The sequence below is a fragment of the Crotalus tigris genome, unplaced genomic scaffold (assembly GCF_016545835.1).
Source record: "Crotalus tigris isolate CLP2741 ecotype Arizona unplaced genomic scaffold, ASM1654583v1 scf7180000019173.45859301935:6455823, whole genome shotgun sequence".
Classification (NCBI taxonomy): domain Eukaryota; kingdom Metazoa; phylum Chordata; class Lepidosauria; order Squamata; family Viperidae; genus Crotalus; species Crotalus tigris.
This window is the reverse complement of record NW_024097414.1, coordinates 5559324-5575437: the sequence shown is the minus strand read 5'-3', so window position 1 is coordinate 5575437 and position 16114 is coordinate 5559324. Positions and strand designations below refer to the sequence as shown.

At 43.9% G+C, this 16114-nt stretch overlaps 2 protein-coding genes across 4 annotated transcripts; both read left to right on the top strand.

The window, feature by feature from the left end:
* Nucleotides 1–135: 135 nt before the first annotated feature.
* Nucleotides 136–12128, top strand: LOC120315842 (kinesin-like protein KIF19). 2 transcript variants are annotated; one of them, XM_039360817.1, is made up of 15 exons: nt 136–846; nt 1258–1338; nt 2712–2822; nt 4635–4722; nt 5208–5344; nt 5689–5814; nt 6093–6287; nt 6869–7021; nt 7604–7726; nt 8760–8919; nt 9602–9776; nt 10240–10414; nt 10893–11163; nt 11389–11510; nt 11731–12128. In XM_039360817.1, the coding sequence occupies exons 1-14, from the start codon at nt 739–741 to the stop codon at nt 11436–11438; spliced, it is 1953 nt and encodes a 650-aa protein (XP_039216751.1). In that variant the 5' UTR covers nt 136–738; the 3' UTR covers nt 11439–11510; nt 11731–12128. The 2 variants fall into 2 exon arrangements, with proteins under 2 accessions (XP_039216751.1, XP_039216750.1); XM_039360816.1 differs by having other exon boundaries at nt 11332–11510.
* LOC120315846 lies at nt 12115–16068 on the top strand. 2 transcript variants are annotated; one of them, XM_039360829.1, is made up of 5 exons: nt 12115–12335; nt 13197–13628; nt 13838–13994; nt 14445–14552; nt 15057–16068. In XM_039360829.1, exons 1-5 carry the CDS (start codon nt 12150–12152, stop codon nt 15131–15133), a joined length of 960 nt encoding a protein of 319 aa, XP_039216763.1. In that variant the 5' UTR covers nt 12115–12149; the 3' UTR covers nt 15134–16068. The 2 variants fall into 2 exon arrangements, with proteins under 2 accessions (XP_039216763.1, XP_039216762.1); XM_039360828.1 differs by having other exon boundaries at nt 13194–13628.
* The last annotated feature ends 46 nt before the right edge of the window (nt 16069–16114 follow it).

Below are 16114 nucleotides of genomic sequence, written 5' to 3'. Positions count from 1 at the left end.
TTGCCGTGTATTATTCAAGCTGCCGTCTTTAAAAAAAACATAGCTTATCCCTGCTCCAATCAATGTGTTCGTTAAGGTTAGCCCATTACCCTGCTTTCTGAGGCTGTCGCTGGGATGCTAAAATCCATAAGGAATATCACGGGTGCGTGTGCAGAGATGTGCAAAATTCTGAGGTTACACCATTTGGGAACAATAAACAACAATAATTGAAAGGGACCTTGGAGGTCTTCTAGTCCAACTCCCTGCTCAGGCAGGAAACCCTATACCATTTCAGACAAATAGTTCAGGTTGTCAAGTTCCAGTTTGTGTGGAGGGAACATTTCAAAGTTCCCTTAACTTGAAATGGGAGCTGTTGAACGATTACAGACTGAATATTATGGCATCTGGTGCGCATCTAGAGATGTGCTTTGTAGGCTGGCATTATTAATCACTCTTAAAATCTGCTAGTAGAACAGGGACACCTAATGAATAAAGTTGAAGGCTGCGTCATGGATTTCAAACAATCCACCCAAATTTGAAGGCCATCCTTCAGTGGTTAACAAATCCAGGGGGTTCAACGTGGCTGATTAAAAAACCCCTTTTTCCTTGTGATCGGTCTGATTCCTTGCACCTCCCCTGCACCTGTCTTGCATCACCTGTTCTCCACCCCCTGGGAAAACGCCATTTTTTCCTCCCTTGGAAGCTGCTCCTCCGGTTCCTCCTCCTGTTCTTGCAAATTGCTTGGTTGAGGACTGCCAGATGGGTGTCTTGGCACCCTCCGTGTCTCCTGGTGCAGCCCAGAGGAGGAGATTTTCAGGGGGCTCGGCTACTATGAAGGACCTGAGAACAGAAGAACACCAGGTGATGGTAAGTCCTTCAGAGCTGGTGGATCATGGCCCCTGTCCTTCCCCATTACCTTATCCCTGTGAGTTAGTCGTGCTTTTAAACGAGGAGGGGGGCTGACACAGAAGATGCCCCCCACGGGCTCGGCTTCCATTCCAATCTGGGCACAAATGTCTGCAGGATGAGCCCAGATCAAACAACAAAGCTACCTGATGGTCCATCTTGACGGTCTACTTCCATTTCTATCTTTGTTCATGTGACGAAATACAAGGCAATTCCATCCATCTACCACCCTTAGAAAGGGGACATGCCCTTTTTCCAAAATGGGCACCTTGAACATCCTCTGTGCCTGTGGAGGTTGTGCAGAAATTGCAAGCGTGAGCCTTGCAGGAATTCCAAAGTTCTGGAAAGCCCAATTCTTGGTCTCGCTTGCAGGTGGCTCTCCGTATTCGCCCGATCAATGCAACTGAGTTGGAGGAAGGCGCGACGGTCATTGGCCACAGAATGGGGGAGCAGGTGAGAGGGTGAGGGAGGAAGAACAGAGGGGTGAGGCTCTGGGTTCCACGGAAATGAAGAAAGCTGCAGAAACTGGTGAAATTGGATCCCGAATAATATATTTATTTTATTTAAATTATGTTACCCATCTCACTCTAAAAAGTAACTCCGAGCTTACTTAGGCACCAGAGTTGCAAATACATTTATCTCAAGCAATGGTTTTTTTTTTCAAACTCCACCACTTTTCAGATGTGTGGATTTCAACTCCCAGAATTCCGCAGCCAGCATCATGGCTGGGGAATTCTGGGAGCGGAAGTCCACACCTCTTAAAAGTTGGCAACTTTGAAAAACGCAGTTCGGAAGAGAGCTGCCTTTGCTTGCATGCTCAGCAATTCTATGGCCCTTAAAGCTTTTTCTGCCCTCCATCCTTTTAACCCCCCCCCCAAATGAAAATAAATCGCCACCAAAGGGCCAATTCTTAGGGGGAAAATGTGGCTTGGCTGCTATTCGTTGCTTTATTTGGAAATAAATCCTCCTGTCCAGGAAAATATTTACAAGCTGGAATAGCCGACGGTTAGCTCATGCCAACACAGTCTCAAACTGGGAGGTGGGGTGGATAAGAATAAGAAGCAGGATACAGCTTGGCCTCATATTTTCCCTACAACTCCAGAGATTTTGCTTCTTCCATATAAGGTTCTTGCCCATGGCCAAACATGTTTAATTTAAGCGGTAATTTTGAGGGAGGGGAAGACATCAAAGCAGTTACAGCTGCATGTAAAAGCTAACAGCCACCAGCCAGCCAAAGAAATTTACAAAATATGTAGTCAGCCACTAGTATCCTTGGAGAATTGCATTTTGCTATTTGCTATGAGTACTGTACAATCAGAAGCTGGAATACAGTGGGCAAGACATAATATTTTGATTTTCCAAGTCTGTTAATTGGATAAACACCATCTTGTAATTTTCAGTGGATTTATTGTCCAAATCGGGCATTTATGTGCCCATATGTTCAGCAGTATTTTTTTTTTTAAATGCAGATATGTAATCTACAGCACAAGCCCTTTTCTTAATTGTATTTTTTTTATCTGCAAAGCTGCCAAGCTTTTGTTGGGAAATTGCCTTGACGTAACTCTTCAAAGCCTCTATTGGATGTGTTTCAATGGAGAAGAATAAACATGGCTTCTCCTTTCCCAGCTGGCTGGGGAATTCTGGGAGTTGAATTCTACCCATCTTAAAGGTTGGAAAACACTGCTGTACACTCTCCATCAAGGACAGCGTAATTGCAAATGATTGAGTTTGGATGATCTCCTGGAACCCTTTCCAGTGCTATGGTTTTAGGGAACTTGGTGCTGGCATCATGGCTATCAACAACTGAATCTACTTCTCTGAAATAGATCATGGTCCTGATGGATCCATCAGAAGATCCAGAAGATATCCTGCGTGCCAATCGATCAAGGGAGAAAACATTCATTTTTGATGTGGTTTTTGGTCCTCAAGCAACACAGGTGAGGAGGTCCTTCTTGGCTGAATAACCTGGAAACTGCTAATCTAACTGGTTTCTCTTTTTTTTTCCTCTTCCAAATCCTATTTCATGCTAGTTTTAAATGTACTTCTTAGTAACTTTAGGAAGACCTCCTATCAGCCGAGCAACATGGATGTTGTCCTACTCTGTCTTGAAGGCAACTGATGGTTGGGTGAAGCTCCTGCAGATATTTCCTACATAAGCATCCAAGAGAGAATTTACATTTTGTTCGACAGATGTAAATCTCAAGACATTTTATTTGAATAGGAGGTGAAGTTGAAAATACAGGAGATGTTCACATGTTTCTCAACTGTGGCAACGTTCAGAAGAGCGGACTTTAATTCCCAGAATTATGCTAGCCAGGGAATTCTGGGATTTGAAGCCCACCTCTTTTGCACATGACTGCACATATGTGTTGGTTCTTCTCCTCCAGAACACATTCAGAATTGATCTAAGTCCAAAACCTCATCTGCATTTATCAGTACAGATCTACCTCTTGATCTGAAATGAGATTATGAAATATTATATTGTATTATATTATATTTTTATTATATTATATTATATTATTATATATACATTATAAGTACATTATAAGTATATTAAATATTATATTGGATGCCCTTGCCTCTAATGTTAAAAAAGATGCTTGAAATGCTCTCATTTGCCTTTTACTCTTCCTGATGTAAATTTGCTCTCAATTTCTTCTTGTATTCATCCTGTACCTTTGTTCTAAGTCACTGGGGATGAAATTATAGCCTTTTAAACCCACGGTGAAGTTTAAAAGTTGGAACACTCTGGAGAAATGAAGTCATGTTTACTGGGGATGCTAGGTACCACTCTTGAAAAATTTCCAGTATGAATATATAGTAGTAGCTCTGAAAGCTTACTCTGCTGGGGCTAATTCGGCATGTTCGTGCCTCATTTTGAGTTTCCATGGAAGAAAGAAATTATTTTTTTTAAAAAAAGCCCCACGGCGACCATTTGGTTATTCAAACAAAGCAGGAGCTTATTACAATTAAAAAGGAAAGGAAAGAACACTGTCCCTCCTTCAAGTGGGATGATGCAAAAACAATATCAGCTTTCTTTAATAGGATGGTTTGGAGTTATAGTTTTGAGAATTGCTGGGCATATTGTCTGCTCAGATATATGTGTAAAAATAGTATACTTGAGAGAAGGAAGGGAAGGAGGAGGAGAAAAAGAAGGAGAAGGAGGAGATGATTTTTCCACTTGCCCTTTGCTGCCTTCTCTGCTCTGTTGATGTTGGAGTTTCATTAAGAGACCTAAGCAGTGCAAAATCTTTTCACACTCGTGAAGGGTGTGAAGAAGGACTGCAGAGGTGCTAAGGAAATGTGCTAAAAAGTAGATGAGGCTTGTTGATCCGGAGAGGCAAAACCCTCTTGAGCCATGAAAGTGTCAAAATATTTGGTAATGGAAAAATCCTAACAAGAGGCAAGGAAGCTGTTCCTTGGTGGGTTGGACAACTAACATGAAGATGTGTTCATACAATGACATGCTTTGGGATCCTTAGCCAGAATGGCTGAGGATGATGGGTTTGTCCCCCAATGTAACTGGTTTACGACCATCACAAGTTACGACTGTAATTGCCAAGTTCAATTACAGTCATTGCTTAAGGACGACACCAAAAAGAAGCCTAAATACTATGAGTTGTAACTCAAACCATATCACAATATAGTAATCTGGTGGTTGAAACCTGTAGCTGGCCTTGAGAAGCTTAAAGGCATGAATACAAGTGGTGTTGAAAGGACCCCTGTTTGTCCCTTATTATTCTTGTTAGGAGGAGGTGTATTTGTCCACTACTAAAAGCCTCATAGAAGGGGTCATCTCGGGATACAATGCTACCATTTTTGCCTATGGACCCACAGGTAAATAGCTCTGACTTTTTGCCCATGTTGGGATTGGGGAAGAGAGGAGATTATTCTCTCTTTTATGAATTCCACCCAAAACATACTAGTTGGAACTGGAACTGAGGATATCCATTTATCTTCCTTCCTTCCTTCCTCCCTCCATCCCTTCTCTCTTCTTTCCTTCCTTCCTCCCTTCCTCCCTCCTTCCCTCCTCCATCCCTTCTCCCTTCCTTCCTTCCTCCATCCCTCCATCCCTTCTCTCTTCCCTTCCTTCCTTCCTCCCTTTCCTCCCTCCCTCCCTCCATCCCTTCTCTCTCTTCCTTCCTTCCTTCCTCCATCCCTCCATCCCTTCTCTCTCTTCCCTCCCTTCCTTCCTTCCTCCCTCCCTCCCTTTCTCTCTTCCTTTTTTCCTTCCTTCCTCCATCCCTTCTCTCTCTTTCCTTCCTTCCTTCCCTCCCTCCCTACCTACCTACCTACCTACCTTTCCTCCCTCCTTCTCTCAGGGGCTGGAAAAACCTACACTATGCTGGGGACGGATTCAGAACCTGGAATATACATCTGTACCCTCCACGATCTTTTTCAAGCCATTGAGGCCACAGGAGACGAGCGGAATTATTTGGTCTACATGTCGTACCTGGAGGTGAGATCACCACATTTAGAGGTTAGCAAGCGAGAAGAGACCTAGTTTGGAACATCTGATGGGGTAGTAGGAATGAAATCAAACCAACCCCAAATCTTCCCAATCCCTTCTCCACAAAAAGGAAACATCTATCCCTCTAGGAGAGAAGCCCCATCCTTGGGTCCTCCACCCACTTTACGTGAGAATGACCCAGCTGAATTTTCAGGGAGAAAAAGGGATCCAGAAGCAACTGATGGGAAAGATCCAGACTCTGGAGGAATGAATACCAAGCTTTAGTAAGCAGTTTTGAACCAGATGGGCAAAGAGGCAGCTTAGTGTCCTCGCTTCTCCCCTTTTGCTTTCAGGTTTATAATGAAATTATCCGTGATCTCCTGAATCCATCCACAGGCTATCTTGAGCTGAGAGAAGATTCCAAAGGGTGCATACAGATTGCAGGAATGACAGAAGTCTCAACGACAAATGCCCAGGAAGTAGGTATCATCAAGAAAGCAGTACACAGGAATTAAGCCTGTTGCAAGAAGTCTCTCTCTCTAGTTGATCCAAACAGTCCAAGGAAGATTGGGGTCAAACGGAGTTCTAACTCTAGTCAAGACTTGCCATGAACATTCAAGAGTCTACTTTTTCTAAGTTCTGATGAATCAGAGTTAAGAACAAGATTATCTGGGTCTCCTAAGGATTCCAGCAGGTTCTTTGGCTTTCAAATATCGTCCTGTCTTTGTAGACATAGAGACCTGTTTGTGTTTTAAAGATTGTGGAGTTGCTGACCAAAGGGAACAAGGAACGTACTCAGGAGCCCACGGCTGCTAACAAGACCTCCTCACGGTCACATGCTGTCCTGCAAGTGTCCGTGAAGCAGACCACTCGAGTGAAAGGCATCAGTGAGGAAGTGTGTGTCGGAAAGCTCTTCATGGTTGATCTGGCTGGATCAGAAAGGGCTGCTCAGGTGAGGTCAACCATTCTTCAATTCTCTGCCCAGTGACCTTGCCTAGCACTGATGATGTTATCTAGTTTGGTCATCAAGGACCCCTCCACTCCACACACCCGACTCCCTTCTAATCCTGATAATGTCATTTAGTTGGATCAGGAAACATCTGCAAGAAAGCCACCAAACTCAGAGACCACCAAGGACCCCACAGGTCAACCCTGAGCTACAAATATTCCATGCTATCAATACTCCACCTCTCAGTGGTCCTGGCTTAATACGGCCTTCTCTAAACTTCCTTCTTCTTGCTCTGATCACAAGCTTTGTAACTGAGGGCCGTGGCACGTATTTGGATACTGAAGAGTCAACTGTTCGGTCAATAAGGATCTACTAAGAGGAGTATGTATGGCTTCCTACGTCTAGTTAAAATTCACCTTTCAAGAGGGATTTGGAGAAACCCTGCATTAAAACGATCCTATCTGATTTTCAGAGAACTTTTCATCACCAAATGTCCTACACCATCTACCGCTAAATCATTCTTGTGTGTGTGTGTGTGTGTTTTTCCTGGTGCAAAAGTTAACCTCTTCTTTCCGTCTCCACAGACCCAAAACCAGGGCAAAAGGATGAAGGAGGGGGCCCATATCAACCGGTCCCTCCTTGCTCTGGGGAACTGCATCAATGCGCTGAGCGAAAAGGGGGGAAGCCGAACTCAATACATCAATTTCCGAGACAGCAAACTGACCCGTTTGCTGAAGGTAACAAGCCACCTGTGAAGGATACCTGTACTCACCTCTAGATGCTTTGGGTTGCTTGGAGGTAGGAAAAAGATGAGAAGATATACGATAGTTTTTGCACGCAAAAATGTTAGAATTGGTTTTTTCCACTTCTTGGGCCGCCATGGAATTTTCCGCGAAGCTATCTATACTCTTGGTAAAAGATGTCCCAGGGAGTCTCCTTTGCTGTCTCAACCAGAGGGATGGATGTCATTCAGTTTTGTTGACTCTGAGATACTCACAAGAATCTTATCTCTTTTAGTATTAGTATTGTTTAACAATTTGGATATTGTTTTGTTTAATAATATTGACTTGTTTATGTTATTATGTTTATTTTTAATTTGTTTATACCTATGTTAAAGGGGCGTTAAAGCGCGTTATGGACTTGGTTATTTATATAGTTGGTTAATGTTAGTTAGAGTTTGAATATTATATTTGTAACGCTGTACTCAGCTCTGGGAAGTTGGGGAGGGAGAGGGGGGGTTTAGGGTGAGTGGGTTTTGGGGTGTATACTGTAATTTTTATAAAACTTTTCAATAAAAAAAAAGAATCTTATCTCTTTAGGATTCTCTAGGAGGCAATAGCAGGACAGTTATGATCGCCCACATCAGCCCTGCCAGCACCTGCTTTGAAGAATCTCGGACAACGTTGATGTACGCTTATCGAGCCAAGAACATCAAAACAAGGGTAAAATAGAGAAAGAACGGTCGCTTAGATCAGGGGACCCCAACCCCCAGTCTGTGGACCAGTACCAGACCACAGCATGCCAGCAACCAGTCCGCACAAACAAGCAAAGCCCCATCTGTGGAATGCAGGCAGCACACAAAACCACACACTCTTTGGTCCGTGGAAAAACCTTTCTCCATGTAACCGGTCCCTGGTGCCCCAAAGGTTGGGGAACTCTGGCTCAGATAAGATGGGCAGGTCAGAAATGTAATAAATTGATAAAAATAAAATGAATAAACGAACAAGCACAAGTGCTGGTGGCTGACATCCCAAAACTGGCAATCTAAGGATAACCAGGAGAACCAAGAACAACGACGCCAATGCTTGCTTACCTTTAAATCAAAATTGATTTGGATTTCCGACATTACAGAACGAACTAATTGAACTAACTGCCAAGCCTTCAAGGTAGGCCAGATCTGAGCAAAGACAATGCAAAGATTACTAGAACTCTTAGCTTTACTTTAGAAGGTATAACTGGCTTTTGAAAACCTGCCAGACTATCCTTCTGCTCCATCGCATACAAAACAGAATCAAAGTGGATTTATATTAAACTTCTTTCTTACCTGCTCTTCTTTCCTGGGGCTAAGTTGATGTTTACTTAACCGTTCGTGCTTTCTTTCTTTGAGGTTACCTCCATACCCATTTACAGGTAGCAAGCAGAATTCTCCTGTAGACTTGTAGGTATCTGAACGCAAGGGAGAGAACTTTTATTTTGTAATAATTTTGGAAAGATGGGGGCTCTACAAGCATCATCCTTCCATAGGGAAGTTTCCTCATTTCTGAGGGCCCCACTTTCAGGAAAATCCAGTTGGCAGTTGCTACTAGGTGTGGTACATATGTTTCAATGGACCATGGATCCAAAGAGAGATCAGACCCAGAAGTTTGAGCTAAAGAGCCTCAGAGCATCATCAATATCATGATTTTTTCCCAATCTGGTTTCTTGTTGTTCTTCTCCTTAATATTAATTAGTATTATTGGGATGCTTGATCAACAGGTAAAGCGTAATCTTCTCAACGTCTCTTACCATATTGCTCAGTATACCAGCATCATTTCTGATCTCCGGCGTGAGATTGAATGCTTGAAGGCCAAGGTTGAAAACGAGGAGAAGGAGAAACATCTCTTGAGCACTGGGGCCAAAGACGGACAAGGTCAAGGTGAAATTTTGGCCTCTTCTCCGCACTAAATCACTATGTGGTTTTCTTAAAACAGTTCCTATATTTCTGAGTTGCTAAGAAAAACATGGAAAAGAGCGAGAAGGAAGATCAAAGGGAACCATCTTTGCAAAATTACAACTTCTTTGAAAAAAAAAATTGGAGGGTTAGCCCGAAATGGCTCCTTGGAAATTTATTTATTTATTTATTTATGAGACTTATATACCGCTTTAAGTGCAAGCACTCTCTAAGCGGTGTACACCAGTAAGCAATGTATATATATATTTACATTGCCCCCAACAATCTGGGTCCTCATTTTAACTACCCCGGAAGGATGGAAGGCTGAGTCAACCTTGAGCCGGTGAGATTTGAACTGCTGACCTGCTGAACACAGTCAGCTAAAGTGGCCTGCAGTACTGCACTCTAACTGCTGTGCCACCTGCGCCCCTGATTCTGTTTAACCAGGGTTTATACTTAGTGTGTATAATATTTCATTCTCGAGAAGTGTTTACCAACCTTGGTAGCTTTAAGATAGCTGGACTTCAAGTCCCAGAATTCTGGGTGGCTGAAGTCCACCCATCTTAAAGCTGTCAAGGTTGATCTAGATTGAAGGTAGAAACTAGCTTCAAAAGTAAATTGTTAAAAGTTGAGGGGGTAGAAAGGTCTCCCTTCATGTCATCCTCAGGGGAGACTCCTCTGGACTTTGAGGAGGATGGCCATCAACAGTTGCAGAAGTTAAAAAAACAGCTGGTGGGGGCCTTCAAGGAACAGATGGACATGCGGCGCAGCTTAATGGAGCTGGAGAATACCAACATGGAACTCCACGTAGATACCTCCAGGCACCTTCTCATGATTGCAGAGTGAGCCAAAAGACCTTTTTTTTTTTTTTTGCAACCTATCTATAATTTGTTGAGGGACAGCAGAATTAGAATGAGAGGGGAAATCCCAGCGAAGCAGATTCCAGATAAAGACAAGGGGGTCCAGGTCACTGGATATGCTTAAGCAGAGAAATTTAGACAAGCAGTAGGGTGTTTGAGATCAAAACAATGATTCTTTCGATCCGTCACAGTTGAATGGAGCACTTGTAGGAGAAATCAACAATGGTTGCCAAGTTTCCTTTCAGAAAATTGGTCATTCAGAACTGGAGAACAATCACATATTGTAATTAAGACTACTGAAGTCAACTCAAGTGTATCCAACTAAAAAAGAACTGATGTAGACCTCCACGTTCTGAGCCTGGAACAGATCTAGTCACAATGTCCTCCTTCCTTCCTTCCTTCCTTCCTTCCTTCCTTCCTTCCTTCCTTCCTTCCTTCCTTCCAGCTGGGAACGTGAGAGAGTTCGCCAAGCTGGCCGAAGTGCCAAAATACATCATCCAAGTGAAAAGGAAGATGAGGTGGCTGACCAGGAAGATTTCCTGGAACCTGTGGAGATCACAATTGCCAGGGAAGAGATAAGCACACTGGTGGCAGAGCAGCGGAAAACGGCTACCTTAAAGGTAATGGCAGGAAGGAACTTTCGCAGCTGGCTCAGAATTCTGCAGCTAAGCTCGGTGTGCGTGCATGTCAACAGAGACCCCCTTCTTCTTATTTTCATTACTTTCCAAATATGGGGAGCAGTTTTCATCAAATGAAAAAAATGCACTACTTATTTACTGACATATCTAATGATGATGTTATTGTTTAAGGAATCAAATGTTTATTTCCCAAAGAACTGACTTTCAAAATGGGTTAGTTGAGGTTTGCTGGGGATATAGTTGAATGTTGATGCCTCATCTTGGGTGTTGTTATGTTGTAGACGTAAATTCCAGGCCACATCAAAGGAATGGAGTCAAAATAATAACAGCTCCTTTCTCCCTTTAGCATTTGAAACCTTCTCAAGATTTAGACCACCCTTCAGAAATGGAGGAGAACTTTGTTCCCATCATCCAGTGGTGGAAACAACAGAGACTTCCAAGTTCTCCTTTCCTAATTTAGGCTGACCTGGAACAGAGGTTGGCAAATGCCAAGGAGAAAGTTTCCCAGATGGAGAGGATGCTCCCCAAACAAACCACCAGCAAAGACCAACGGGAAGTTCTGAGCCTCTTGTGCAAGACCCACGAGCTGGAAGTGGGGAAGACGGAGCTTCAAGCCAATGCTTTGTACAAGGACAATCTGCTCTGCCAGAAGGACTTCATCATCCAGCACCATCAGCAATACCGGCATCTCTCTGAAGAGCTTATTCAACAGCAATGGTCCCTAATCAAAGGTAGGACTGGAGGACCTCAATTGATATCTCAAGAGCTTTCCCTGATCATGCTTCTCTCTAGCTTCCAGCCACATTGCACTGGAGACAGCAGTCATGGCTCTCCAAAGGGGATTTTACTGCTACATCACCCTTATCTTTGTAGTCACATTACATGCTTGGTTTCTCAAGGAATTTGGCCATCTCTTTGGAACCATCAACTCTGGAAGCGTTCTGTCTTTCCTGTAGACTACAATATTCCAGTCCCGGGACCACTGGAAAAACTGTACCACCTATAGTGTCACGAGTTAGAGAAAGGGACTCTGGATCGCCTGATGGTGCTTCACTCGCTGATGTCCAGCACGTGGCAGGTAAGACAGAATTTCTCCCCTATTTCTTTGAAATGGGGATTCCTTAGGAGAGCAGAGTAGGGGAAGTTATTATCGTTATTTACTTATTTATACGAAACGAGAGCGTGAGTGATAGGGAAATAACACTAGGTAATGTCAACTTCGCAGGAGACACATCCATCAGCTGATAAACTAAGCTTTCATTTTTATTTTATTTTTTTGGGGGGGTTTTTTGGGATAGTTCCATTCTGGACAGATTCAGAGACAAGATCACAACAGAGAGGAGAATCCAGAAGGATCCATCGATCACAAGAAAGCTTGCCTTCCAGGGCCCAAATTTGAGCTTCCCCCCATTATTGTGGATTCAGACAGGTACTTTGACAACTTTTAGTGAAAAGAGGAAAAGTCCTTTTCCAGAGCAAACGTCAATTGCAGAAATACTCCGATGGCACCTATCAACTTGGAGATGGACACAATTCCTAAAGAGAACATTGCGCAACTTCTTTCTAAGTAAACCCATAGAGGGTGGTACTTTTCATCCTCTATTCTTGGAGGGCTTCAAAAGGTTTTCCCATGTCTTGTGGCCCCAATTAAATAAACTCAATTTTCCATTTGTTTTTTTTTTTTGTGTTGGGTTTACTCAACCGTGTCTATAATCCAATGACTAGGTCCCCTTCCCCAAAGGAATCTCCCAACTCATCTGCCAATGTTTCATGTTTGTGTTTTACCTTGCATTTTCTTAGTGACAGTTACCGGTCTTCCTCTAAAAACACCCCAGCAAAAAGGAAGGTGACTCGTGAATGGAACCACACTCCTCCTGTGTTTCTGTTAACGCCGGTCCACCAGGTGAGTCCATCAACAGCCCTTCTTTGCTTGTTCTGCTTTGCATTTGTTTTATCTTGTCCTGGAAGTTCAAAGAAGACATATAAATGAGAATTATAATCTCTTATTCTCATCGGGATCTATCTGTCAGAGTTAGGATTTTGGGGAGCTGGTAGATGCCATCGTTTATGGTAGGGGTCTACAAACTTGGCATCTCCAAGCCTTGTGGACTTCAACTCCCAGAATTCTGGGAATTGAAGTCTACAAGGCTTAAAGTGGTCACGTTTGGAGACCCCTGGTTTATGGCAAGGCCAAGTCTTTCAGAAAGAGCTATGTGGTAGAGAACAGGCAAAAGTCAAGATTAAGAGCAAGAAGGAAAGATCAAAAAACTATCAGCTGGTGAAGTGGAGGACAGATAGATCCTTCAACTATTTCAATACAAAAAGGAGAAACTCAGAATGCATTTTAGGGGACTTTGTAGCTTAAGGAACCGGGCATCCAATGCCATTTTATCTCCCTTCCCAAACCTCTGTTATTTAAAGGGGGCACTTCAATTTTTATTATGAGAGAGTCAGCCTTGCAAGCGATGAAGTCAGTGCCAAGCAAGGCTGGTGAAGTTCTGACCCCACAGCTGGAGAAAGGGAGCAGGAGTTGAGGCAGAGACTTCACCCTGGAGAAGATTGCTTGAATCACAAAAAGCAATTTCAAGAAGCTAATGGTTTGCAGGAATCTAGTGGCACATTTGGGGAAATCCTAGATGGTTTAATATCAAGGGAAGTCATAAATGACATCCGTGGTCCATCATCAACCAGGTTTGCAGAGTAACTATCCTTTGAATGGGACCTGTGTACATGTTGTTTTTGTAACCACTTTGATTTCTAGAAGAAGACTTCAGGAATCCCTTCACGAAAGGTTGCCTCCAAGCTACGTTCTCCATCTTCCCAAGATTCCGGTCGGAAGAATTCCAGGGCAGATGCCCTCAGTGTCCCCTTGACTCTGAAAACATTGAAGGAGATGGTTGACAGCACCAAACAGATTGCTTTGATTGCCGCCTGCCGTCGCTCCCAAGTACAGGAGAAAGATCTTGGCAGGAAGATCTCCTCCGCACACTATTTGGGAGAGGAGAAGATGGAATCGCAGCAGACTATTTTCACCCCAGAATATCGCTCCAAAGGCATGGCCACCATCAGTGGCCTTGGAGGAATGTTCCAGAGGAAAGTTTGGACACACCACCCGGTTGAGAATGAAGGAGACAAAGAAGCATTTTGGGAAAGGAAAACAGAGAAGAAGGGATCTCTTGAACCTACTTCTTCCGGGGTAAGATGGCTTTACAAAGAATGAGCATATCATGGACCTACAATTCAGATGAAGGTATGGTGGCTACACCATCAGATGAAGGTACATCAGATGAAGAACCATGGTTACATCACAATCAATAGGGAGGACTCCCAATGAAAGTGCTATGAGAAATCCTTATCTTAATAATACAGTCTGGATCAATATCTTTTTTTAAAATCTCCTTACAGATTTTGCAGATGAAACACTGGTCCCCCTCCAGTCAGGACAGCAATGGCCCAGGAAGCCAGAGGCCACCAGCCAAATCCCCAAATGGTTCTATAGCAAATCTTTCCCACATCTTTCCAGCTCCCACAAAACTCAACTTTCCCGTTGGACATCAAACAGGTAGAACGTGACCTAATGGGAGACTTTGGGCTTGTTTGCAGAGATCTAGAACAAGGGTGAAGAACCCATGGCTCAACCTTTGTAGGACACAACGTTATCTTTGACCAATCACCATGCTGGCTGGAACTAATAGAACTTGGAGACCAACAAAACTTAGGAGATGTAGGGAGATGTAGATTTCTTAACTCTTTGAGTTGGCTTGCAACCATAATTGTAGTACTGCTAGGCCTTAGGAGATTCGCAGGGATGAGATTGAAGGGATGATCTTTGAGTACTGTGCAGTGATAATGGCTATGCTGGCTGGGAATTCCGGAAGTTATAGTTCTCACTAATCTGGAGAGGATCTGGAAAAAGTTTGAGCTGAAGGAACTAGAGAAAGGGTCACATAGATGAGACAACTACCGTGTCTCCATTCAAGTCCTTCTTCCCTCTTTTTCTTCTCCATGGAAGAAGAAAACCCACCACAGGACCTGATAGTAAACCACATGGGACCTAGCACCATCCAGCAGAGTAACTCCAACCAGCCCCAAGGCCAAGTTCTCCAGAAACAAGTCAAAGGTTAGTCTGGGAAGCTGACGGCCAATGAATGGGGCCCTCTACTCTATTGTCCTTGTTCAAATTAAGCTTGAAAGCCACAACAGAACAGGCTGTGAGTGCGATGTTTGGTTTGGGGATAGCATATTGTGCAAAATCCATTCCCCAGAGCTTCAAGCTGAAAAAAAGAGCAACTGCTGAGGTCACAAATTCCCAACTTGTGAGGCTGAAGACTTGTGTTAATTATGCTGGAACATTCTGTTTCCCACAGCAGCATTCTGGAATGACATATAAGGAAAAGGAATGGGGAAGGAGGAGGGAGGGAAAAACACTTCGAAGTCTTCAAAGAGGCAGTCTTTTTTATGACGGGAGAAGGAAAATAATTTGGGTCTCTTGATGGAATTTCTGGCAGGGGACAGTAGTCCTTTGCAATGCCGGTCTTCCCTCTTGCTGCTGATGGACCCACAAAAGAAGCTCTACACCCCTGAAATATATCACACCGGCCACTTGTTTGTTGTTGTCACCCAGGGCCCGTTGAGACCGTTGGTGGATATCGGAAGCAGCAGCCCGTTACTCACTCGAAGAAGCCAGGAAAGCCGAAATAATCGCAACTGGCTGGGAGACCATCGTTATCAGTCAAGCCCAGAAGGATTGGCTTTCCCCAAGATACTGAGAGACAGTAGGAGAGAAGTTGGTGGATTGTGTGAATGGTGGTAGCAGGAACTCTGGGTTTTCGCCCCTGAACCAAAGGGCCACCCACCCAGTTCCGAGAACAAGAATCCCACTCTACTGCTTTCACCTAAGGCCATTTTAATTTCTCACAACGGCCAATCAGATGCTTCTGAGATGCTCACAAGCAGGAGATGGAGAGATGTTCCTCTGCCCCATCACCGTTACACCACACCTTCTTCCCAACATAGAGGTAGCACGGGGTCTTCCACATTAACACCCCTGAGTAAGCAACTCACAGCAGTTTATTCAGTGACCGTTTGGCTACAGCGGCACCGAAAGAAAGGGACTTACCGCCCTTTTTCAGACTTGCAACTCTTGCAGCGTCCCCCTGGACCAACGCTCAGACGCTTGGCAAATGACTTACAGTTACGACGGCACTGCGATGTCCCAGGAGTCACGTCATCCCCTTTGGCGACCGGCAAAGTCAAATGGGGAAGCTGGATTCAGTCAGTAACGGCAGTAATTCATTTAGCAACTTTGGCAGGAAAGGCTGTGAAAAAAGGGGCAAAACTCACTTAACAAGCGTCTCACTTAGCAACATAAAGTTTGGGCTCAGTTGCGGTCGTATGTCGAGGGCTACCTGTATTTATCCAAGCCCCCATGCCTTTGTCTGGGTTCAGGAGACGATATAAGGGGAGGGGGGGCTCCTGAGCAAAGACGGCCCAGAAAACAACAACTAGCTGCTGTGGGTGGCAACTAGAGACCCAGGTTCAAATTCCCAACGCTCAGTGAGCACTTTAAGGCCCTTTTTCCGGCCTCACTGAAAAGGAAACCACATCTGCACCGATAGATAAACTTGTGATTAACAGAAAGTGTATGACTCAACCAATCTTTCTTATGTTCTCTTAATGGGT